This window comes from Helianthus annuus, chromosome 16 (assembly GCF_002127325.2).
Source record: "Helianthus annuus cultivar XRQ/B chromosome 16, HanXRQr2.0-SUNRISE, whole genome shotgun sequence".
In the NCBI taxonomy this organism is placed as follows: Eukaryota; Viridiplantae; Streptophyta; class Magnoliopsida; order Asterales; family Asteraceae; genus Helianthus; species Helianthus annuus.
Genome location: NC_035448.2, coordinates 185,222,444 through 185,249,682, shown reverse-complemented (window position 1 = coordinate 185,249,682; position 27,239 = coordinate 185,222,444). Strand labels below are relative to the sequence as shown.

The following is a 27,239-nucleotide window of genomic DNA, read 5'->3' as shown; positions in this document are numbered from 1 at the left end:
ACACAGGTTAGTAACTAATACAGCAATTACGTCAATTCACGAGATTAAACCTTCACAACGATTAATCAGTGCAATACTCGATAATTCAATCGGATTCACAACGAATAACAGAGCATAGTCCGAATTCGAACAGCACTCTAATATTCAAGTCGAAATCACGACGAATAATCAAAGTACAAGCTCAATTGAGCAGCACCCGGACTATCGTTGGATAGTTATAATCGATCGGACGTTGAATTGTAATAGCGATCGAGTTATTACCCTGATTGCGGCAGCGTTTTGATAATTGTGTGTGTGTTGGACTGTTTTGCTTATAACTCGACGTATATTATGAATCTTAACGTCGTTCAAGTGTCAGATTTCAAGTCCCAACCCCTGCTATTTATACTGAAAATTTGGCACCGTCGCGTAGCGCGAGGGGGTACCCCTTTAGGCGTCGCGCTACGCGAGTGACCACCCTACTTTCATAGACTAGGTTTTTGCGTGTGTAGGCTTGCTGAGTCGATAGATTTTCAAAATTCTATTTCGACAGAGAGTTATGATGATAATCGTAACTAGGGTTTTGCCCCCCCTGAGTTTTAGGGGCCCTGATCCTGATTCTGATTGTTCTGGAAATTTTAGGGTTAGTGCAGAATTACTTGGGTTTCTCAATTAGGGTTTTCTTAATAGCTAATTACCATCCTAATTATGGATTTTAGTGGCAGTTGTTACATCCTCCCCACCTTAAGAAAAATCTCGTCCTCGAGATTTACTGGAATAGATGAGGGTACTTTCGCTTCATTTCCGATTCCAGTTCCCAAGTGTATTCTGGTCCTCTCTTGGATTCCCATTTGACTTTTACTAGCACTAGTCGTTTGTGTTTGAGAAACTTGACTTTTCTATCTTCAATCTGTAGTGGTTTCTCTATAAATTTTAACTTTTCGTTCACCTCTACATCTTGAAGAGGTACTACCAGGGATTCGTCTGCTAAACATTTCTTAAGATTGGATACATGAAATACATCATGTACTCCAGCTAATTCTTCTGGTAGTTGTAAACGATAAGCAACTGGTCCTATTCGTTGAATCACGGGGAATGGTCCAACGTATCTTGGACTTAGCTTTCCTTTCTTACCGAATCGTACTACTCCTTTCCAAGGAGAAACTTTTAAAAGTACCTTATCTCCGATTTGAAATTCTAAAGGCTTGCGACGGTTGTCTGCATAGCTCTTTTGACGATCTCGAGCTGTTTTCAGTCTTTCCTTGATCTGAGTTATCTTGTCAGTAGTTTCTTGTACTAATTCAGGACCTGATAATTGACTTTCTCCGATTTCTGCCCAACATACTGGAGTTCTGCACTTACGTCCGTATAGTGCTTCAAATGGTGCAGCTTCGATGCTTGAATGATAACTATTGTTATAGGAGAATTCAATTAATGGTAAATGGCTATCCCAATTACCACCAAAGTCAATTACACATGCTCGGAGCATGTCCTCTAGAGTTTGTATTGTCCTTTCACTCTGTCCGTCTGTTTGTGGATGATAAGCAGTACTTAGATTTAGTCGAGTTCCCATTGCTTTCTGAAAACTTTTCCAGAAATGCGAAGTAAATCGACTATCTCTATCCGATACAATGGAGAGCGGGACTCCATGTGGAGATACTACCTCGTCCACGTAGAGTTGTGCTAACCTTTCCATGCTAAAGGTTTCTTTCATTGGTAGGAAATGAGCTGTCTTGGTTAATCGATCGACAATTACCCAAATAGCATCATTACCTTTTCTGGTTTTGGGTAACTTAGTAACAAAGTCCATTGTTATGAGTTCCCATTTCCATACAGGCATTTCTAACTGTTGTAATAGTCCTGAAGGTTTCTGGTGTTCAGCTTTAACTTGTGAACAAGTTAAGCACTTGGATACGTATTCGGCTATATCCTTTTCATTCCTATCCACCAGAAATTATTCCTTAAATCTTGGTACATCTTATTGTTTCCTGGGTGCATGGTATACCTAGATTTATGAGCTTCTTCTAAAATCTTATTTCTTAACTCTCCTTGCTTAGGTACCCAAATTCGTTTCTTATGGAATTTCCAAATTCCATCATTTCCTTGTTCTAATTCTTTTAGGTAACCTTTCATTCCTTCAGCATCGTCTTGGATTGCTGTTTTCTAGACTTCTTTAATTTGTGCCATTAAATCTACTTGTAGATTTAACCTCAGAGCACGGACTCGTTTCTGTTTCTCATGGTACTTACGACTTAAGGCATCTGCAACTACATTTGCCTTTCCTTCGTGATATTGAATATCACAGTCGTAATCGCTTAGCATTTCCATCCATCTTCTTTGCCTCATGTTTAATTCTTTTTGCCCAAATATATATCTTAGACTCTTATGATCTGTATAAACAGTAAACTTACTTCCATACAAATAATGTCTCCATATCTTAAGGGCAAAGATTATGGCTCCTAATTCTAGATCATGAGTCGTATAATTTTCTTCGTGCTTTTTCAATTGTCTAGAAGCATACGCAATTACCTTCTTGCGTTGCATTAACACACATCCATAGCCTAATTTTGAAGCATCACAATATACCTCAAAATCTTCTGTTCCTTCGGGTAAAGCTAAGATTGGTGCATTCTTCAACCTATGCTTTAAAATCTTAAAGGCTTCTTCTTGTCTAGGTCCCCATTCAAACTTAACGGCTTTACAGGTTAACTTAGTTAATGGTACGGCTATTTTAGAAAAATCTTTGATAAATCGTCTATAGTATCCGGCTAAGCCTAGAAAACTTCTTATCTCCATTGCTGTTTGTGGAACTTTCCACTTCGTAATTGCTTCTATCTTAGCAGGATCTACATGGATACCTTCGTGATTTACCACATGACCTAAGAATTGTACTTCTTGCAGCCAAAATTCACATTTCGAAAATTTGGCATAAAGCCTTTCGTTTCTTAACAAAGTTAAGAGAACATGTAAATGCTCACAATGTTCTTTTTGGCTTTTGGAGTAAATAAGTATATCGTCGATGAAAACGATTACAAATTTATCCAAGTATGGTTTACAGATGCGATTCATCATGTCCATGAATGCTGCTGGGGCATTCGTTAATCCAAAGGGCATGACTGTAAACTCATAATGACCATACCTAGTTCTGAAAGCAGTTTTAGGTATGTCTTCTTCTTGTACCTTCAACTGATGATATCCAGATCTTAAATCTATCATAGAGAAATACCTAGCTCCTTGCAATTGATCAAAAAGATCATCAATCCTAGGTAGTGGGTATCGATTCTTAATCGTAACCTTATTCAATTCTCTATAATCGATACACATTCTCATCGATCCATCTTTCTTTTTCACAAACAGTATCGGTGCACCCCAAGGGGATGAACTAGGTTGTATGAATCCTTTGCTTAATAATTCATCTAATTGCTTTTTCAATTCTAACATTTCGGTAGGTGCTAATCTATATGGTGCTTTAGCTATTGGTGCAGTACCTGGAATTAAATGAATTCTAAACTCTACTTCTCTATCAGGTGGTAATCCAGGTAATTCTTCTGGAAAAACGTCTGGGTATTCTGACACTACCGGGATGTCCTGAAGTTCCTTATCCTTAGTGTTAATGATTATTGAAATCATATACACCATTTCCTGTTTTCTCGAATAACTAGCCAATTTCATTACTGAGATAAATTTCAGTGGCTTTCGAGATTTATCTCCAGTAATTAAAATTACTTCTCCTGTAGGTGTTTGAATTTCTACAGCATTTTTGTCACATAGGATTCGTGCATGGTTGGCTATTAACCAATCCATTCCTAATACTACATCGAATCCGGCTAAATTCATTGGTAACAAATTTGCAGAAAACTTATGGCCTAATAATTCTATTTTTCCTTCTTGCCAGATTTTATCTATTTTCACAGAATTTCCTTCTGCGGTTTCTACTGTGAAGATTTAACTAAGAGTGGTTAATGGTAACTTAAGATCTTGGCAAAATAAAGTATTTATAAAACTTTGGTTCGCACCAGAGTCAAATAATACTTTTGCAAATACGTTGTGAACTAAGAACGTACCAGCTATCACATCTGGAATGAGTTCGGCCTCTTGAGTGGTCAGCTGGAATGCTCGCGCATTTCTTTTGGTTGTTCCTTCAGCTGGTTTGGTTTGGTTAACTACAGGTTTAGCTAACTTAGGACATTCAGATTGAAAGTGTCCCCTCTCTCTGCAATTATAACAAACTTTTGTTTTCTTCCTGCAGTCTTCTTCCCGATGTCCTTTCATTTTGCAAAAATTACAAACCATGTTGCATTGTCCATAATGCTTCTTTTTGCAAATTTTGCAGAAAGGAGATGATGAGGATTGTCCGGTTCCTCTCTTCTTGGCATTACCCATACGAAATCCTTGGGTAATCTTGTGAGCTAATTCCTTCTTGCGATCTTCCTCTCTTGTGCGTACCAATTCATCGGTTAGGGTATTAGCTAATTCTACAGCATCATCAATAGTACGAGGTCTCGCAGCTTTAACAATGTTTCGGATTTCACTAATTAACCCCCAGATGTAACGAGAGATAAGTACCGGTTCTAGCGAAGCCAGTGATGGCACTACTCTTGCGTATTCAAAGAATGTCGAAGTATATCCCCGACAATCTACTCCTAGCATACGATGACTTAGGAACTTGTTTGCCATTTGTTCCTTCTCGTATTCGGGACAGAATTTTATTTCTACAAGACTCTTAAATTCTTCCCAACTCATTGCATAAGCTATCCTTCTTCCTTTTGCCTGGAGGACCGTGTTCCACCATTCAAGTGCTCCTTCTTTGAACAGATTTGATGCATACATCACCTGGTCTCCATCGGCACATTTGCTTATTGCAATTACTGCTTCGGTTTTCTCTAACCAACGCAGTGTTGCAGTTGCCCCTTCATTACCTGCAAATTCAGCGGGTTTGCAAGCAAGAAATTCTTTATAAGTGCAACCAGGCGTTGCAGCTTTCATTCTTTTAGGGAGTGGGGCCTGTTGCGGATCATGATCGTCATGATTACCGCCTCCATTTATGCTGTTACTGCCGTTATCTTCTGGAATACGTTTACTAGGAATTAATTGTGGTTCGGCAGGTTTTCGAACAGCAGCTACAATTTCTGGAATAGCATGAGCTATCCCTTGGGCGATAAAATGCTCGATATCTTGTCGAGTTATATATTGATCTTCCTGTTCTTGCTCAGATTGATTTTCTTCATTAATTGGTTCATTATTAGCGTTTTCCATCTGTTAATTGGTAAAATTATTAGTGTCTAACTTATCAATGACAAAATTCACATAGATACATATAGATTATCACAATATACAAGTATCACCAAAATTGTCGATTTCTCGACTTTTGTTAGTATATTGTATATGCATCCATACACACCGTATCTTACAGAGTTTTATTGCCCATTTTACAGAATTTTAAGTTACTATCATACAATAGGGTTTTCTGTGGTTTAACTGACTGTTCTAGTAACGATGCTCCCTCTCATCGTACTTCCAAGTTAGATGCTCCCCCATTTCCCTGATCCTATTACCTGTACCTATCAGTTCTTCACCGAACTGACGGAGTTCAGCTAGGTTTTCATTACTCATGGGAGGATTTGGGAGTGGTTCTGGGTCAAATTGTGGAAGGAAGCTATAAGGACTGTTAACTATATTTTGGAATTGCCAGTCATTAGTCCACCATTCCTCCATTTGGCCTAATGGTCTGGTATGAACTAATGGGTCTGGAATAGCTGGTCCTAGGTTTAGTGGGAATTGAACTGTAGCCGGGTAAGAAAAGAGATTATCGTTGATAGGCTCTAAAACATCACAATTCTCCAGTAGGCGATCTATTTCGTCCTGGAACGTGAATTCCTCAGACTGTTTAGAGCTTTCGCCAATCTCTATTCCCTTTTGTTTCAGATCTATTCCTATTTCCTTTTCAGGTGGTTTTGAACTTTCTCCAGTTTCTATTTCCTTTCCCTTGCTCATACTCACAGGATTTTCTATTTTAAGGAGTTTCCTAGTGGCAGGTTTCCTACGGCGCACTTTCCTCCACCCTACGTATCTTCTCTTCTTTTTAGGTTTGGCTTTTTCCAGCGGTGGAGCTTGGAATTCCACAGGTTCTTCTATGTCAGCAATGTAACCAGTAAAGTCGTGAGAGACTTCGATAGGTACTGGATATAAGTTGAGATTCTGGAATGTTTCCGACATCTCATTCATCCTGCATAGCATATATGTAAAATGCAATGTTAAAACTTTGGAACAAAGTTTAACAAACAAAACACTGAAGTTTTATTGCATACTAATTTATACAAAGAACAACAGGAATAAACACACTTAGGACTTTATTTATTTATGGGATTGTGATTTCTCTTACTAGACCCAACTTATCGGATATTTAGAGATTAGCATTTTCTGCTACAGTAGCTAGCATATAGAGATTTGCCCATTTCCCATCTATTTTATCTTCCCAAGGTGTACTATTACCCAACTCTTGGACTTCTGGGTTAAACCTAACTCTCTTGGTTCGGGGTTTCTTTGTTTCCTGACTCTTTTTAAGTATCGAATCCCTTTTCTCTGGGGAAAGTGGATTCTCATAGTTTGCCTTGCGGACAAAGATTCCTTCTTCTAAATTTACTGGATTTTTAGAAGAAGATGCCACATCTAGTTTGTGGTAGATAGCAGACAGCTTTTGCTTACCCATACTGTAACTAAAAATAGCCAGTTAATAAAACAAATAATCACAGAATAACAATTAGTAAAATTAAGCATTTTGGACACAATACTTAATTTAGGCTTAATCAGTGGCTCGATCAGTGGCTCAATTTAATTATTAGCTCTGATACCACCTTCGCTGTCACGGCTCCCCGACCCACCCTGGACGGAGTCGGGGGACCGCGAGACAGTTCCCGTGGTATTTAATTTATGCGGCAGCGGAAGTCTTTTTATAACAGGATCTTTTATCCGTAAAATATGCTCGTTTAATATATTACACAAAGTTTAAGGGATAAATCCCATAATTTACAATAAGTTGATTTCACACAGAAATCTTTATTTTTCAAAACACGTTTTATTGGTTTATTTACACTGAGCCACTTCTCTGAGCTTGATAGTGCTTTACTGCACTTTTCCTGGATCACACAGATCACCTGAAACATGTTTGAAAAAGGTTTTGTCAGCGGGGAAATACTGAGTGAATCATTCTGTTTTCTAAAACGACCCGTTAGTTATAATTTACAGTATTAAGAGCGATTACAATGTTTCTATCAACCAATTATCAAGAATGGGTATTTGTCACTCGATTCATTTCTGTGACTGTGGTCATACCACTATTGGGTCCCGTTGCCCAAATAGTGACGGTGTACTCACACAGAGTAGAAATAACTCACATAGAGTAATATTCACTCACATAGAGTGATAATAACAGTAATGTGCACAATACCCCACATACCAGCTGTAATTTGGTGATTACAAAGACTTAATCCCTGTAATTATAACCTTTGAAAATAATTTGAGGTATTGTAATACTTACTCACAAACTGTGAGAAAACAGTTTAAAAGAAGAATGACTCACATTGCAGATTAACGAGCAATAGATATAAGCCTACTGATTAGCCTTGCTTAAACCTAATTTAACACAATGCACACACACAGGTTAGTAACTAATACAGCAATTACGTCAATTCACGAGATTAAACCTTCACAACGATTAATCAGTGCAATACTCGATAATTCAATCGGATTCACAACGAATAACAGAGCATAGTCCGAATTCGAACAGCACTCTAATATTCAAGTCGAAATCACGACGAATAATCAAAGTACAAGCTCAATTGAGCAGCACCCGGACTATCGTTGGATAGTTATAATCGATCGGACGTTGAATTGTAATAGCGATCGAGTTATTACCCTGATTGCGGCAGCGTTTCGATAATTGTGTGTGTGTTGGACTGTTTTGCTTATAACTCGACGTATATTATGAATCTTAACGTCGTTCAAGTGTCAGATTTCAAGTCCCAACCCCTGCTATTTATACTGAAAATTTGGCACCGTCGCGTAGCGCGAGGGGGTACCCCTTTAGGCGTCGCGCTACGCGAGTGACCACCCTACTTTCATAGACTAGGTTTTTGCGTGTGTAGGCTTGCTGAGTCGATAGATTTTCAAAATTCTATTTCGACAGAGAGTTATGATGATAATCGTAACTAGGGTTTTGCCCCCCCTGAGTTTTAGGGGCCCTGATCCTGATTCTGATTGTTCTGGAAATTTTAGGGTTAGTGCAGAATTACTTGGGTTTCTCAATTAGGGTTTTCTTAATAGCTAATTACCATCCTAATTATGGATTTTAGTGGCAGTTGTTACATGAAATACGTCCGACCAAGATAGCAAGGCCTACCCCCAACAACCAACCAGAAAAATGGGTTCTCAACGCGAGATACCCAGAACAAAAGGTTACATTGGGCCACGCCTTGTCCGCTAATACCAAAGCGCACCTGAAGCAGCTTCTCTTCAGGAACCAAGACATTTTCGCGTGCACACCCGTAGACATGATTGGGGTCCCGCGTGAAATCGCGCAACATTGCTTAAATACCATGCTAGGTATTAAGCCGGTGATCCAAGGCCAACGCCACCTTGGATCCGCTAAAAACCAGGCGATGCAAGAGCAGGTGGAAGAACTGCTCTCCGCAGGCATCCTGCGGGAAGTTAAATACCAGACTTGGTTGTCCAACCCAGTCATGGTGGAGAAACCATCCGGGGGCTGGCACATGTGCGTCGATTACAAAGACCTCAACAAAGCCTGCCCCAAGTATTGTTACGCACTTCCGGAAATCGACGAAAAAGTCGATAACCTCGCACCTTTCAGATGGAAGTGCTTCCTCGATTGTTACAAAGGCTACCACCAAGTACAGATGGCAGTCGAAGATGAAGACAAAACGGCATTCCGCACTCCCACCGGGAATTACTGTTATACAAAAATGCCGTTTGGGTTGCGCAACGCGGGCGCAACCTATCAAAAACTAATGAACGACACTTTCCGCGAGCAAATAAGCAAAAGTGTCGAAATCTACATGGACGATCTAGTCGTCATAAGCATGGAGGAAGAAACCATGCTTACTGATATTGAACGTACATTCCAAACTCTGCGAAGCATTAACATGAAGCTCAATCCAGGGAAATGCTCGTTTGGAATGGAAGAAGGCAAATTCCTTGGATTCATCGTGACCAAAGATGGATTCAAGGTAAACCCGGAGAAAGTTCAGGCGATCGAGCGCATGCCATCGCCTTCAACGATGAAAGAAATGCAACGGCTGGCCGGCAGGCTAGCCGCACTGAATAGATTCTTAGCCAACCATGCAGCTAAGTCATATCCTTTCATCAAGACCCTGCGGAACTGTTTAAAGAAAGAACAATTCTAGTGGACCGCAGAGGCCGAAAATGCTTTCCGGGAAATGAAGGAGTGTTTGATAAAACTCCCAACTCTAACCGCACCACGCAAGGGTGAACCACTCATATTATACTTATCTGCCGCAGACAACGCGGTAGGTGCGGTACTAATAGTGGAGCGAAAGGGGGTTCAAACACCCATCTATTACATCAGCAAGATGCTCAACGACCCAGAGACAAGATATTCAATAATGGAAAAATTGGTATTAGCACTAGTACACGCATCAAGACGGTTGCGACGCTACTTCGCAAACCATGTAATCACGGTGCTAACCAATTACAGGATCGGCCCTGGGAGATTAGCAAAATGGGCAATCGAGCTGGGCGTGCACACGCTGAACTATAAACCGCGCCCCGCGATTAAAGGACAAGTCTTAGCTGATTTCGTCGCCGAAGTACCGGCTAATCGCATCCAAGAATGCGAAGAAGCACAAAATGCTACACCAACACCATCTTCCTCGGAAACTTGGGCACTCTTTACTGATGGTGCCTCCAACGAGGAAGGTGCAGGCGCAGGTCTGCGACTCGTCAGCCCTGATGGTCAGGAACTTACATATGCAATCCGCCGCGATTTCAAAAGCACAAATAACGAGGCAGAATATGAGGCTTTACTAGCAGGACTACGTTTAGCAGTCAAACTCGGCGTGCATCATTTGGAAGCACACGTCGACTCTTTGTTGGTTGCAGGGCAGATACGCGGCGATTATGCCGCAAAGGGGGATATCATGATCCTCTACCTCGAGCAAGCCCTGCAACTAACATCAAAGTTCACTTCATTCAATATCCGACATATCAACAGAAGTGAAAACAAATCCGCAGATGCACTCTCAAAACTTGCATCCATCAGCTTCCAACACCTGGCAAAGGCGATACGCATCGAAATTTTGCAGTATCCTTCGGTACCCCTGCGCCAGGTCAATGTCATCCAATACGGCACAACATCTTGGATGACACCAATTATTGCATATTTGCAATCAGGTGTGACTCCCGAAAGCAAGTCAGAGGCACGCAAGCTACAATACAAAGCGTGCCATTATCAAATGGGAGACGGTATCTTATACCGTAAATCATACCTAGGCCCACTCTTACGATGCGTCAACCCACAGGATGCCACATACCTCATCAGAGAGATACACGAGGGAATGTGTGGCATACACGCAGGACCACGAATGGTAGTGGCCAAAATCATGAATGCCGGGTACTACTGGCCCGACATGCACCTGGACGCCGTCAAAGAGTTGCGCAAATGTGTTAACTGTCAACGACACGCTCCAAAAACGTTGTGCCCCAAGAACAACTTGGTCCCGGTCACCACCGCATGGCCCTTTCAGAAATGGGCAATCGACGTGGTCGGACCCTTCCCAGACGCACAAGGTGCGGTCAAATTTATCATAGTAGTGGTTGATTACTTCACAAAATGGGTAGAGGCGAAACCGCTCGCCTCAACCACTGCTATGATAACACGGAAATTCATTTGGGAACATATCATCTGCCGTTTCGGTCTACCAATGTGCATCATTACCGATAACGGCACCAACTTTGCTGCCGACGAATTTCAAAAATGGCTAGAAGAACTACACATTGAACATATATTCTCATCCGTAGCACATCCGCAAGGAAACGACCAAGTTGAGAGTATCAACAAAAGTCTAGTCGAAGGCATCAAAGCAAGATTGGGAACAACCAGGCATGGCTGGGTCGATAAACTCCCAAGTATCTTATGGGCTCACCGCACAAGCCCAAAAATGAGCAATGGGGAGACACCTTTCAGCCTAGTTTATGGCTCAGAAGCGGTGATCCCCGCGGAAGTAGGCCTCCCTTCACCCAGAATATGGGCTATAGAAAAAATAGACAACAGTATGGAACACATGATTGACTTAGACCTCTTGGAAGAGAGGCGTGAAAACGCTGCCATCAACAAGGCTAAGTACAAATCCAAACTGGAAAAGTACTACAACTCGCGTGTCCGCGTTTGTACTTTCAACCCGGGAGACTACGTCCTCCGTGACAATGAAGCATCTAATGCTGAACGCCCAGGAAAACTTGCCCCCAAGTGGGAAGGACCCTACCTCATCAATGAGGTCTTGGGAAAAGGCGCGTATAAGTTGCAAACGTTAGAAGGCGAACCTATCGCACGAACATGGAATGCACAACAGCTTAGACGCTGTTACATGTAAGCCATGTTTTTTACATTTTCATGTAACCTATCTGGCCGCAGGCCATTTGCAAATAAATAAACGAGCAATTCAATACAATATTGTTTATTACCACTATTACAAATGCGTGTTCCATTTTGCGGTATCCGCAAAAACAGATTGGCAAAATCTTCATTCGCGATACCCACACAAAGTGCTAACCACACACAAATATTGTAATAGGCCAGCAAAAGGCAGAATATTAAGTGTCTATCCGGCTGAATATACAAGTTTTTACAAAACTTACACAATTCTAAAACCCTAATGGGGCGAATGATGGAATTGACTCATACTCATACGACAAAGGTATAGAGTATACTTGACCCCATTCACAAATGGGTAGAGTTCCGGATATACAAGTTTTTATAAAACTTACACAATTCTAAAACCCTAATGGGGCAAATGATGGAATTGACTCATACTCATACGACAAAGGTATAGAGTATACTCAACCCCATTCACAATGGGTAGAGTTACGCATACATACATTCAAACATGCAAGAAGTAAAAACACTTGTATAGATTGAGCAGCAGTTAAACTTTATATTCAAAAAATTCAGGCACCCACGCGGTGCATAACGGATTTACATAAAGTTTCCAACATATACAAGAGGAAAACAAAAAAGGGGCACACAGGCCAACCTAAGTCCTATTTTGTACCACTGGAACCCGCGCCATCTTGGCCACCACCAGCAGGATTCTCCTCTTCCGCATCGGCATATAGCATCCGCAACCGGTCCACATAATCCGCGGCCTCTAAACATTCGTCCAGTTTCTCCACACAAGAGAGAGACGTATCATAAAAGGAGGCAACGACCGCATCAAGAAGCGCTTCGGTGTCCACGTCACGGAACCCGGACCGTTGGTCAGTATAGCCGCCTTTGGACATGATGTTTATATGACCGACACAGCGACTATAACCAGCTTTGAAACCAGCGTCACGAGCACGCTGCTTGATCAAGTCTATGCCAGTTGCGGTCTCAGGCGCATCCATGATAGCTTGAACGATCTGTAGCAAAAGAACAGTGAGACTCACATGCTAATCCGAGCAAATACAAAGGCACGGGATACTTACATGTGCAATACCGTGACTCCGCATCCATTCACGATCAGCCTCAAGCTGGTTGAAGGAAGTGGTCAAGGCATCTCTGGCCTCCACAGCCTCGTTCGCCCGCTCTTCCGCTACAGTCACACGGGTTGTGAGATCTGCAACCTTGACCTCCCGAGTCTGAACCTCAGCCTTTCAAAAATAAGAAACAGTTTGCACAAAATTAGTAAACATTCTTAAAGGGCAGAAGGAAAGACAATATAAGAGACAAATCATACCTGAAGGCTCACAACAGTCTGATTCAAACGGGTGCGCTCAGCATTCGCCTCCTCAAGAGCCTTAGAGGCACGACTCTCCCTCTCCTTGGCTTCATCAAGGGCATTGGCAACATGGGCACCCGCCTTCTTGGCCTCTTCAAGAGCCTTAGCGGTCCGGGCCTCATCCTCCTTAGCCCTACCTGCAGCTGCCTCGGCCGCAGCCTTCTCCTTTGCCAACGCAGCATTTGCGGCCTTCAGATTGGCCACCTCCTGGCGAGCACGAAACAGATTTTCATTCTGATTAGCCCAAGATTCTTTCCAGGTCTTGCGCTCATTGGAAATCTTTTCGTTCCAGCTCTTGCGTTCATCAGAAAGTAACTTAGCAAGAGTACGAACATGTTTCAGCTGGGCAGATGAAGCCCACTCTGCAGTCTGTTTCTGCTTCTCAAAAGCAGCTCTATCCCTTTCAAGCTGCTCCGCACCCGCACGAGCAGCCTTCACCAACTCTTCCGCTTCGGCCCGTAGGCGAACAGCTTCCTCCTCCCTGCGGCCGAGCACCTTGTAATCCTCCAGAATGGCGTTCGCCACTATGGAACTTCCAACTAACATGGTAGAAAGTTGGTTGATGTGAAACTCACGAGGTGCGGCACGGGCACGTTCAGCTTCAAATGGGGTGCCCAGACCACCCAGAATCTCCTTACACGCGGAGGGATCGTTGGAAATATCATCCCCCTGCATAACAGTCCAGGGGGGTCGGTGATAAACTGTACTTCGACCCTGTGTATAGGTGCGGTAATAATACTCCAATTCAGACTCCCCAGGCTGAATTGGAGGCCCATCATAACCCGCACCACCGGAAGAAGAACCGGTAACCTTCTCACCAGCAGAAGATTTCTGCGGCTCAGCATCAGTTTTCTGCGGCTATGCATCAGACTTTTGCTTCCCAGAATCAGAAAACCGTAGATCCAAATTATCACTATCATTTGGAGAGATCAGATTGTTGGAGGAATCAACGGTATCAAAAATCTGGGTCGCGACCTTCTCCGCAGTCCTCTCCGCTTGCACGGCTGGATCAGGCACCACCTTGACAAAAGGCGCCGAAGGTTCCTTAGGCACCCCCGCACCCACACCCGTGGTATGCGGGGGAGACGAAGGAGCGTCAAAGATAGAAAAATCTTTATCTTGAGGCTCTGCAAAACAAAAAAAAAAGAAGAAGAAGATCAATAACTATCAAAAAACAAGTTGTGCATAACACTTGGGAAAAGCTATAGAACACTTACCAACAGTAACCGCATGTTTCTTTGGTGTCGGACCAGCCCTCTTGGACTGCAACCTCCGACGTTTCGGTTTACCGGCACCAGCGGCCGTCTCCTCTATTCGCCTCTTCCCACCTGCAGACTGCGAACCCGCAGAGGTTCCACCCGCAGCCGCATCACCACCTGGAGCACCCAAACCCTCAAGGGTGTCAGATACTATCACGTAATCCATGTATCTATGGAAAGAAGAGCGAGAGATACCTGTCTCCTGCGGCACCAGAGGAGGCACAACAGTAACCTCTGGTATTTTCTTCTGGCGAAAGCGCACACCTTTCACCACCTGTTTCTTGGGCACACCCTTCGCGTCAGGATCCCCTAAGGCCCCAAGATCACCTGCATGGAAACCATCCAAAAGGTGGGTCGGTGAAACCATTTTCGTTATAACAAGTAAAGAGAATCCCTAATATACCTTTGCCTCGCGGCAATTCAACTGCCAACGCGGCCTCAGTAGGCACCCGGAAGTTATCTCGGATGATGACATTAAACCCATCCTCTCATCCGCACAACCAACTGTTTCAACCTTGCCCTCGAAATTCGGAGCAAACATCCTCCATAGGGCAGCATCCTTTGATAGCAAACTTGCAAGTCAGTAACGCATAAGGGAATAAGGAAAATCGAACAAAAGAAAAGTACATACCACCACTTTTCTCCCGCACCACGGGCCTTGACTTCTTGTTCATCCTTGTCAGCATCATGCGCAACACCCACAGCTGTGTGTTGTTCAGCTTCACCCACTCAATGGTCTGCAACTGCGGAAACCACTCCACCATCTTTACACTAGGGACTGCAATGGTTTCCGTTATGATCGTCTCGGTCACATTCCGAAACGTCATATTTGCAACAAATGCAGCAGCCTGATATAAAAGAACTTCATTTTCCACTTCGTGATACCCTTAGGAGGAGTCATCAGTTTGGGGCTACCATCCCGTTGCCGGAAAGAAAAGAACCCCAAGGATACCGTCATTTGATAAAAACGTCGGAAATCTCCAACAGAAGGCTCTATGCCAAGAGCACGAAAAGTTGATTCAAAATTTCGAATCCGGATCATACCAAACGGACTCAGTTGGGAAATGTGGATCTTGTACCACTCCAAAACCTCAACAACGAAAACTGTCAAAGGTAACCGAAGATTACAGTCACCAAAAAAATCTGCCCACATAGTGATGTAACCGGCCGGAGCATCGGCACCGGTGTCACCCTCCGATGGATAAAGGGCCCCATATTCTGGGGGCATCTGGACGTCAAGGATCAGACGATTAAACGACGACCTTGGCCACTTTAGCACCGGTAAACCACCAGCGGGAGCTCCCCCTTCCTCTTCTTCTGCCGTCACCGGCAGCGAGGATTCAGGGTTTTCACCCTCAGCATGGTGAACATCCGATGGTTCAGCCATTAACAGAATGTAGGAAAGAAGACAGAGAAACAAAATGAGTTCAAAAAACTCAAAAAACCTCACCGGAAACTTCAAACAATTGATCGGAGAAGACAAGTAACTCTCTTTCTCTCACCGGAAAATTTTCAAATTTTTGAACGAGTGAGGGGAGACCACGAACGGTTTCCCCTTATATACTCATTGCAATAAATGCAACATGGAAACTGAATCATCACGTTCAAAAAGAGCGAATTACGCGGCACCACGTGTCAAGCGACACTTCCGCTGACGGTTACCACGCGCGAGTGGCCGCCCACGCGCCTGACATAGGAGACGTTTACACTCCTGCTACAGTGCATTTAATGACCTCGGGCAGTGAAAACGTCCTTTCATTTCAGCACATGCCAGAAAATCTCACCAACTTCCACCAACAAACACGTGCGCTCAGCCACGTATACAACAAAAAGCGACAACCTTATCCAAACACAAGTGGCATGCGGTTTCTCTGGTATACCGCACCATAACCCATACCGCATGTCGTTTTTTTTACATACCCCATAAATAGCCAAAAATTTATATCTTTCCATGCTTCAGGGGTATAAACATGTCCGCACATACCCACCAGCGCACGTGGAATATGCGGAGATGACACACACGAGCCCGTAGAGGTGTGTCAGATACTCAGAACCAGCGTTGTTCTTTAGACTGAACCGCATCTCAGAAACAGGTAAGCCGCATTGCCTTCACTCTCTTCAGGCTTCAAATCCCTCCTGTCCGGTTCACAACCACAGAGGGTGCATAAACAACTTCTTCAACGAGAAGAAGGAAGGGAATGTACGCGCACGCACATCAGCAACCCTGACTCTGAACCTTCAAGAGCCACATCCGAGCAACACACCCGTTTCAAGCGAGTATGGGGTGACAAAACCGCAAACACTCATAAGTCACTGCGGACACAACCATAGCTTCCGCAAACGGTTGCTACGGAAGAGCCACAACTAAGTCATCACATAGATGAACGAAGCTACTTCAAGGAAAACTCCTCGGTATTGGAGCGTGAAGGAAAGTGGCTACGGAAAAGGTGCGGACGAGATCCTCAATGCTCATACGAGATCTCGTCGAACAACAAGCGGCCGAACAACGGTAACAAGTCTGCTTATGACTTTGTTACCCTACTTGTACGACGGATAGAATAAACAATGGTGGGCATTACCATGCCTATGACCATGTTTATTTGACCATTATCCAGATTCACATCGTTCGAGCAAACATGGCCAACAATGACGCAAGTACCCAACATTGTCCCCACATCCGTGGCTAACAATGTCAAGCAACGAGGTAACCGCAAAAGACGTGCGGTTACTTGAGAGCTAATCAGAAGAACATGAAAACCCCACGAAAGGGATCATCATTTCATGTCCAATTACTGCTGAAGACCACTCTCTTCTTCATTCACCACCTCGGAGGTTGGTTCGAAGTTTGTGCAGGACAACTTCAACCACCATCTCAGCGATTGGTTCGAAGTTTGTGCAGGACAACTTCAACCACCATCTCAGAGGTTGGATCGAAGTTTGTAGACACTTCCAGCTCGATCTCAGAGGTTGGTTCGACACACCAACAGGTGGCACCCAACCCGGATGACGTCAGAAACGGTAGACCACACTACCGGATCAAAACTCGAGGCTGAGAATTTCGCATCAGACGAAATTTTTTCACCGGTACGGAAGAGGCTTCGCATGACTCTTCCAGATATCCAGCTTGATTTACGAAGAGCAAAGACCATCTACATGGTCTAGATTCTCCTCCAAACTCCAAACTACCTTCTAGACACCATAGTCCAGTACTCCTCCCACATGCAACTTGCATATGGCAGCAACACTAGACTGGGGGGACTTGAAGGGGTATGGTCCCAGATCTCGCGTCAGCATGACCGCGAGTGACCATTACCCTTATCAAAACCCCTACTAGCTAACAACCTACCTATGTCCGTGCGGGAACGCACAGACACAAGGGTTGAATCCAAACTGCCCATTGATAGAGGACTTACCTGGGATATGAGAGCGGTAGAGTGATGCGGCATAGCATCACATCTGGTGTATGAAAACGGAAGTATTCACAGCGATGCGGCCTAGCACCGCGTCCAATGAACACTTCTATCAATACAAGGGAGCTGGATAACAGCAACAGTCACCACAGGCGACGATGCGGCCCGGCACCGCATCTCGTGTATTTCTTGATCACAAGAGTAAGACGCGAGAACATCTACAGCTACCGCAAACAGTGATGCGGCCTGCACCGCATCCTGTCTACTCAGCAAGTGGGACTGACACCACAGAGCAAGTAGCACTAATGACAGCCGCCTGTCAGATCTACGTAAGCGACAGGCTAACGTGGCCTCACCCCCACAACCGACATGCCTGACACACCTGCAAAGGTGCAGCATGTCGTCAGTCTGTCCATCCACCTCCTCCTTCACTCATCAGCTATAAATACCAACCCCAAACCAGGTTTGAGGTATCTGTTCACAACTCTCTCACTACTACTACTATCATACTTTGCTTCCCAAGCAGACTACTGATTCTCACGCCGGAGAGTGGTAACAAGGAGCACCCCCCACCCCATCCTCCTTGTTACGAGTCACGGTTTGTTTCCTTGTGCAGGAGATCAACCCACCGGTGATCCAGCCAGCGATCCTCAAGAGGAAGGGATTAACCCTTCTTGACGAGACCAATGAGTTAACCCTGCCCGGTTAACCATTGTTTCATCAAAGATCAAAATTTATGTAACTAAGATTGGGAAAAGCTTCCGCAATGCACTTTGCAAAAGTTACCAGTCCCACCTCCAACATCAACAACTGAATCCAACTCTTCAAAGATACCCTTACAGTGTTTAAGAATGACACTTGCAACAAGCCTTCCATCACTAGCCATTCCTTCGTTGATGGATTGGTAAAGTTTCGGATCTTCAACCGCCAATTCGTATGCCATCTTCCCATGGGTGGTTTGAAAGGGGTTGATATCATTTTCATTTTGGAGCCATTTGCTCATGTTTTGCCATGGATCCAACATTATCGGATCCAAAAAGACTAGGAAAAGTGGTGTAATGTTTAATGGATCTTCCTTTAGAAGTAAGCGAGAAGCAGAAGTAAGCGAATAGTCTTCTCTTTCCTCACCTTTAATAGTTGGTAAACATTGTATGGAAAAGAAACCAGCGTGCACAAGAATGCGCATCAATCGATACACATATTGAGATCTCTCCTTGTTGATAGGGAGGGCATCAACTGTAATAACCCTCCTCAAAACTATTATTTATTGTCTTATTTTATTCAATAGGAAAACCTAATTAAGACACCCAAGTGATTCTGCACAAACCCTACGAATTTCAGAACAATCAGAATCAGGATCAGGGCCCCTAAAACTCAGGGGGGGAGAAACCTAGTTAACGATTATCCTTCGAATTCGTTGTCTAAGTAGAATTTATTGAAACTGTCGACTCACCTAAGCTAGTTGGACACGTACCTACCCTACCCTACCCTACTTTGTCACCCCAGGCGATACGCGGCACATACCGCGGATTCTTCCGCGACACGCAGGAGGCGCCAATTTTGGGTATAAATAGAGGGGTCTGGCACTTGCATTCTGGTGTTAATTCGACGAGAAAATTCGCTTCGTAGACGAAGTTATACACTGTTTACTATCAACACACACAATTCACGAAACGCTGCCGCAATCAGGGTAATAACTCGATCGCTATTACGATTCAACGTCCGATCGATTATAACTATCCAACCATTGTCTGAGTGCTGCTCAAATTGAGCTTATACTTTGTTATTCATCGTGATTTCGACTTGAATATTTGAGTGCTGTTCGAATTCGGACTATGCTCTGTTATTCGTTGCGAATCCGATTGAATTGTTAAGTATTGTACTTGTTAATCGTTGTGAGGGTTTAATCTCGTGAATTGACGTAACTGCTGTATTAGTTACAATCCCGTTTGTGTGCATTGTTATTAAGTTAATCAAGGCAAATCAGTAGGCTAGACTCTGCTCAAATTGAATCGGCAATATATTAAGGCTTATCTGTAGACTAAACCTTGCCCGTAGAAATCTGCAATGTGAGTTCATTTCTCTTTTCTCACCGTTTGTGAGTCCATACTCTTTTATCACAGTTTATCACCTTTTTGTGATATAATTATGTTTACAAATGTTTTCCAAAATCATAAAAGGTTACCTGTTATACTTACAGTGATTAGATTTTTATATTCTATGAATAAATTGCTGGTATAGGAAGTTTTATATATTATTTGATCCTCTTTACGATTAGCCAGAAAGTTAGCTAATAATAGCATGACCACAATTATAACTAATATTATCTTAACATTAAATTGTTAATAAATTTAATGTATGTTTAAGAATAAATCTAAATGGTGGATACCATAATAAAGTCAAGTATAATGTATTCTATTTGTAGTCAGGTTACTATATCATGATATTACAATTAGTAAATTGACATATTGGGTAAGTTATAATAGTTGACCTAAAATGTCATTATTCTGGATTACATGATTTTATGCCATAAATAATATATTTGACAAAGTAATGTCATAGGACATCATCATGTCCAGCGTCACTAGTTGAAAGAATGATCAACAGTGATATGACCAAAGACACTAGTTGAGAGAATGATCAACAGTTTTATAATTAGAATCACTAGTTGAAAGAATGATCAACAGTGATATAACCAGAGTCACTAGTTGAAAGAATGATCAACAGTGATATGACCCAGTCACAGGAATCGCCTAATGACAGATAAATTGAATAATAGTAAAGTATAGTTATTTGATAAATTCACTATTGGACGAAAGTAAGCCAATGAGTGATATTATTGCTGTTATATTGGAACTGCCATCATGTGATAAAATACTGATTGAGTGGGGTAAATACAAATAAATATAAAAACCTTAATACTGTAAGGTATAACAATATATTTTATAAAAATGGAATGATCTCACTCAGCATTTCCCGCTGACAAAACCTTTTTCAAACATGTTTCAGGTAATTACCATAGATTGGTATAAAGGCTGGATACGACACTGAAAGGCATCAAGAAATGGCTTATTTTAATCAAATTAAGAAATATTGTTTTATAAAATAAAATTTATCTTTATTAAAGCTACCATTGTAAAACAGGGGTTTATCCCATTTAAAACCAAATCCGGTGTTTTATAAACTCTGATATTTTCCTAACTCACGATCCTGATGAAAATTCCGCTGCAATGTTTTTCAAAAATAATCACCGGTACCACTGGACTGCTCACGGCACCGATTCCCGCCAGATGGGGTCGGGGGTCGTGACAGAAGGTGGTATCAGAGCTAAGCCACTACTTTGAGCCTATAAGTGTTGTGATAATAATATTTAAACTTAAATAAAAGAGTTAGGAGATTGCTATTAACTGGTAGCACATCTGATGACATTCAAAGATTAAATAAGAAAAGATGCCTTAGTATAAGTTAAGCCACTTGTTTAAGCTATTTAGGTGTTCTTCTAATACCTAAAGTTAGGAAATTAATACAAATTAATATATGTGTTATACATGAATATATATATATATATATGTTAATATACACATATAATATCCTGGAGGTATTATTTTGTTTTAATTATTCTGTGATATTAATAATTGAAAATATTTGCAATCTAGATGTCGAATGAAGTATCACATAATCCAGAAGCTCATGCTAATAATGAAAATCCTTTGGATAAAAATGCTATAGAAAATCTAATAGCTCAAGGAATAGCTAATGCTTTACCTTTAATAATTAAAGCTGTTAAAAATCCCATAGAACCCACCAAAGCTATGAGCAGTAAGCATACCCGTGACGATAGTTTTAACCATAGTAACAATAGTGACAATAATGATATTACCAAAACCCCATTTTCCAAGAAGAAGAAGGCGATGACTCTCGGGTGTACCTACAAAGAATTTCTAGCATGTAAACCAACCGAGTTCGCGGGCAGTGAAAGTGCCACGGCTGCTCTACGATGGTTGGAAAAGACGGAAGCTGTTCTTACGATCAGCAAATGTGCTGAAGAAGATAAGGTGATGTATGCATCTAACCTCTTTAAGGAAGAAGCCTTAGAATGGTGGAATACTATTCTTCAGGCAAAAGGAAGTGACACGGCTTATGCCATAAACTGGGAAAAATTCAAGGAAATGGTAGAAAGAAAATTTTGTCCTCCTTATGAAAAGGAAAGAATAACTAACAAGTTCTTAAATCATAAAATGATAGATGTGAATTGTCGTGAATATACGACAACATTCTTCGATTATGCAAGAATGGTACCAACTCTGGCTTCGCCAGAACCCGTACTAATTTCTCGTTATATTTGGGGATTAGTTAGCGAAATCCGAGACATAGTCAAAGCCGTTAGACCACAGACTATTGAGGAAGCAGTTGAACTAGCTAACATGCTAACAGATGGACTAATCCGCACAAGAGAAGAAAACAAGAAAAAAGAGTTAGCCCAGAAAATTTTCCAAGAATTCAAGAAGAAAGAAACTGAACTGTCATTGGAGCAACCTATCTGCGGAAACTGTAACAAAACGCATTCAGGACGATGTCGTTTTAGGAAAACACCTTACTGTGACTTCTGCAAGATGACTGGGCATATAGAGGAAGAGTGTAGAAGGAAAACTAACGTCTGTTGCAATTGCGGGGAAACCGGACACATCAAACCATATTGCCCGAAACTAACCAAAGCATCTGACAACAAGGCTAGAACAACAGACGGAGCTAAGAAGAACGCGCGAGCATACGTACTTACTACACAAGAAGCAGAGATGATTCCAGACGTAGTCACTGATATATAATATCTAAGTTAAGTTATTATTTGACCCTAGTACAAATAAAAGTTCATAAATAAATATATTCCGTCAAATATTTCATCCATTTCAGATCTATAACAAACTTGTTTGGTTTTCACTTCCACTGAATCATTTATTTGGTTACGATCATCTCATGGTGACGCTTTCACAAATTCGAAGCTTGTGCTAATCTCGTTGTACCTCTTACATACGGGTTTAATTATTATTTATATTAAATCCGCTTTGATAGTTTATCTTATCAAAAGCAATCTTAACACAATCGTGTGCTAAGATAATGATACACAAATTCATTTCATATTTCCGTGTATCTATCGAGCGCTTCGTAATCTTTATTGCTTTATCATCTTTGATCGAAAAAAAACTTTCTTCAATTATTTCAATTTCAATCCAAAATAATTTATTTGAAACATTCGGATTTACTTCATTTGATGGTGAAACTCGTTTCATTCACCGCTACTATTTCAATCACTATGACACCTTGTGGCGTCATAATAAATTTGTAGCTTGAGTTATTTTCAATTTCACTCCTAATGTACGAATTTTAATTTTTTGGTTCATATTCTTAACCAGTCTTAATACAACTATGTGTTAAGATAAAAGTACACAAATTCATATCATATTCCGGTGTACTTCTTAAACGTTTCTTTCATCATTTATCGAAAATTCTATAATATTTCATTTGGTCTTTTCATTATAAATTGAAACTCCTATTTGAAATGAATATCCAAGTTTTCTTCATTTAAACTTTCAGTTGATTATACGGTGAAATTGTTCGAGCACCGTAATTATTGAAATTATTCCAATCATTACGACACCTTGCGGAGTCGTTATAAACTTGTAACTTATCATAAACATACGAATCATTCAAAACCCACGTATATCTTTCGTTTGACTCATCATTTGAAAATAGTCTTGATACAATTATGTATTAAGACAATGATACACTAAACTCTGTTGTATTTCGGTGTATCCTTGCAAATTCAATAATGTCAACACCCTGATTTTTCTCCTGATATGATTCGATAATTAACAATCATCTTCGTGCTATTATTTCATTCTGACCTTATTGATTCTGAGTCTTCCCGAGTTGCTAATCAAAGTAAGTTTTCTTTTGACCATGAATTTTATTCTAAAAAGTCATTCACTAACTGTAAACAGATATCTATTTGATCATATATCTGTTGGCTTGAACCTAGTCCCATTCGAAACTATATCATTTCATCTCATTCGGTTGTCATCGATTTCTTGAACTATTTCAGTTGAACTTTTTGAACCCTACTTATACAACTAGTATTCACAAAATCTGATTCTGTGTCATTTACCTTAAGAATCTAGTTTTATTGACTAAATTATGACATAAAATAGAATGCAACATGGAAACTGAATCATCACGTTCAAAAAGAGCGAATTACGCGGCACCACATGTCAAGCGACACTTCCGCTGACGGTTACCACGCGCGAGTGGCCGCCCACGCGCCTGACATAGGAGACGTTTACACTCCTGCTACAGTGCATTTAATGACCTCGGGCAGTGAAAACGTCCTTTCATTTCAGCACATGCCAGAAAATCTCACCAACTTCCACCAATAAACACGTGCGCTCAGCCACGTATACAACAAAAAGCGACAACCTTATCCAAACACAAGTGGCATGCGGTTTCTCTGGTATACCGCACCATAACCCATACCGCATGTCGTTTTTTTTACATACCCCATAAATAGCCAAAAATTTATATCTTTCCATGGTTCAGGGGTATAAACATGTCCGCACATACCCACCAGCGCACGTGGAATATGCGGAGATGACACACACGAGCCCGTAGAGGTGTGTCAGATACTCAGAACCAGCGTTGTTCTTTAGACTGAACCGCATCTCAGAAACAGGTAAGCCGCATTGCCTTCATTCTCTTCAGGCTTCAAATCCCTCCTGTCCGGTTCACAACCACAGAGGGTGCATAAACAACTTCTTCAACGAGAAGAAGGAAGGGAATGTACGCGCACGCACATCAGCAACCCTGACTCCTGAACCTTCAAGAGCCACATCCGAGCAACACACCCGTTTCAAGCGAGTATGGGGTGACAAAACCGCAGACACTCATAAGTCACTGCGGACACAACCATAGCTTCCGCAAACGGTTGCTACGGAAGAGCCACAACTAAGTCATCACATAGATGAACGAAGCTACTTCAAGGAAAACTCCTCGGTATTGGAGCGTGAAGGAAAGTGGCTACGGAAAAGGTGCGGACGAGATCCTCAATGCTCATACGAGATCTCGTCGAACAACAAGCGGCCGAACAACGGTAACAAGTCTGCTTATGACTTTGTTACCCTACTTGTACGACGGATAGAATAAAAAATGGTGGGCATTACCATGCCTATGACCATGTTTATTTGACCATTATCCAGATTCACATCGTTCGAGCAAACATGGCCAACAATGACGCAAGTACCCAACATTGTCCCCACATCCGTGGCTAACAATGTCAAGCAACGAGGTAACCGCAAAAGACGTGCGGTTACTTGAGAGCTAATCAGAAGAACATGAAAACCCCACGAAAGGGATCATCATTTCATGTCCAATTACTGCTGAAGACCACTCTCTTCTTCATTCACCACCTCGGAGGTTGGTTCGAAGTTTGTGCAGGACAACTTCAACCACCATCTCAGCGATTGGTTCGAAGTTTGTGCAGGACAACTTCAACCACCATCTCAGAGGTTGGATCGAAGTTTGTGGACACTTCCAGCTCGATCTCAGAGGTTGGTTCGACACACCAATAGGTGGCACCCAACCCGGATGACGTCAGAAACGGTAGACCACACTACCGGATCAAAACTCGAGGCTGAGAATTTCGCATCAGACGAAATTTTTTCACCGGTACGGAAGAGGCTTCGCATGACTCTTCCAGATATCCAGCTTGATTTACGAAGAGCAAAGACCATCTACATGGTCTAGATTCTCCTCCAAACTCCAAACTACCTTCTAGACACCATAGTCCCGTACTCCTCCCACATGCGACTTGCATATGGCAGCAACACTAGAATGGGGGGACTTGAAGGGGTATGGTCCCAGATCTCGCGTCAGCATGACCGCGAGTGACCATTACCCTTATCAAAACCCCTACTAGCTAACAACCTACCTATGTCCGTGCGGGAACGCACAGACACAAGGGTTGAATCCAAACTGCCCATTGATAGAGGACTTACCTGGGATATGAGAGCGGTAGAGTGATGCGACATAGCATCACATCTGGTGTATGAAAACGGAAGTATTCACAGCGATGCAGCCTAGCACCGCATCCAATGAACACTTCTATCAATACAAGGGAGCTGGATAACAGCAACAGTCACCACAGGCGACGATGCGGCCCGGCACCGCATCTCGCGTATTTCTTGATCACAAGAGTAAGACGCGAGAACATCTACAGCTACCGCAAACAGTGATGCGGCCTGCACCGCATCCTGTCTACTCAGCAAGTGGGACTGACACCACAGAGCAAGTAGCACTAATGACAGCCGCCTGTCAGATCTACGTAAGCGACAGGCTGACGTGGCCTCACCCCCACAACCGACATGCCCGACACACCTGCAAAGGTGCAGCATGTCGTCAGTCTATCCATCCACCTCCTCCTTCACTCATCAGCTATAAATACCAACCCCAAACCAGGTTTGAGGTATCTCTTCACAACTCTCTCACTACTACTACTATCATACTTTGCTTCCCAAGCAGACTACTGATTCTCACGCCGGAGAGTGGTAACAAGGAGCACCCCCCACCCTATCCTCCTTGTTATGAGTCACGGTTTGTTTCCTTGTGCAGGAGATCAACCCACCGGTGATCCAGCCAGCGATCCTCAAGAGGAAGGGATTAACCCTTCTTGACGAGACCAATGAGTTAACCCTGCCCGGTTAACCATTGTTTCATCAAAGATCAAAATTTATGTAACTAAGATTGGGAAAAGCTTCCGCAATGCACTTTGCAAAAGTTACCAGTCCCACCTCCAACATCAACAACTGAATCCAACTCTTCAAAGATACCCTTACAGTGTTTAAGAATGACACTTGCAACAAGCCTTCCATCACTAGCCATTCCTTCGTTGATGGATTGGTAAAGTTTCGGATCTTCAACCGCCAATTCGTATGCCATCTTCCCATGGGTGGTTTGAAAGGGGTTGATATCATTTTCATTTTGGAGCCATTTGCTCATGTTTTGCCATGGATCCAACATTATCGGATCCAAAAAGACTAGGAAAAGTGGTGTAATGTTTAATGGATCTTCCTTTAGAAGTAAGCGAGAAGCAGAAGTAAGCGAATAGTCTTCTCTTTCCTCACCTTTAATAGTTGGTAAACATTGTATGGAAAAGAAACCAGCGTGCACAAGAATGCGCATCAATCGATACACATATTGAGATCTCTCCTTGTTGATAGGGAGGGCATCAACTGTAATAACCCTCATCAAAACTATTATTTATTGTCTTATTTTATTCAATAGGAAAACCTAATTAAGACACCCAAGTGATTCTGCACAAACCCTACGAATTTCAGAACAATCAGAATCAGGATCAGGGCCCCTAAAACTCAGGGGGGGGGGGGGAGAAACCTAGTTAACGATTATCCTTCGAATTCGTTGTCTAAGTAGAATTTATTGAAACTGTCGACTCACCTAAGCAAGTTGGACACGTACCTACCCTACCCTACCCTACTTTGTCACCCCAGGCGATACGCGGCACATACCGCGGATTC

The 27,239-nt window shown here is 42.3% G+C and overlaps 1 protein-coding gene across 1 annotated transcript; it reads right to left on the bottom strand.

Moving 5' to 3' along the window:
- Window positions 1-18,400: 18,400 nt before the first annotated feature.
- On the bottom strand, window positions 18,401-26,724 carry LOC110920173 (probable O-methyltransferase 3). The gene is made up of 2 exons (XM_022164404.1): window positions 26,487-26,724; window positions 18,401-18,786 (listed from the first exon to the last, which is right to left on the bottom strand). Exons 1-2 carry the CDS (start codon window positions 26,722-26,724, stop codon window positions 18,401-18,403), a joined length of 624 nt encoding a protein of 207 aa, XP_022020096.1.
- Between the last annotated feature and the right edge of the window lie 515 nt (window positions 26,725-27,239).

Bases quoted from the DNA above. Each gene is read 5' to 3' on its own strand.
- LOC110920173 (XM_022164404.1), bottom strand. From the start codon at position 26,724: ATGTTGGATCCATGGCAAAACATGAGCAAATGGCTCCAAAATGAAAAT. The intron at 18,787-26,486 runs GTAACTTTTGCA...CAACTATTAAAG, and splicing joins TGATGTTGGAGGTGGGACTG to GTGAGGAAAGAGAAGACTAT.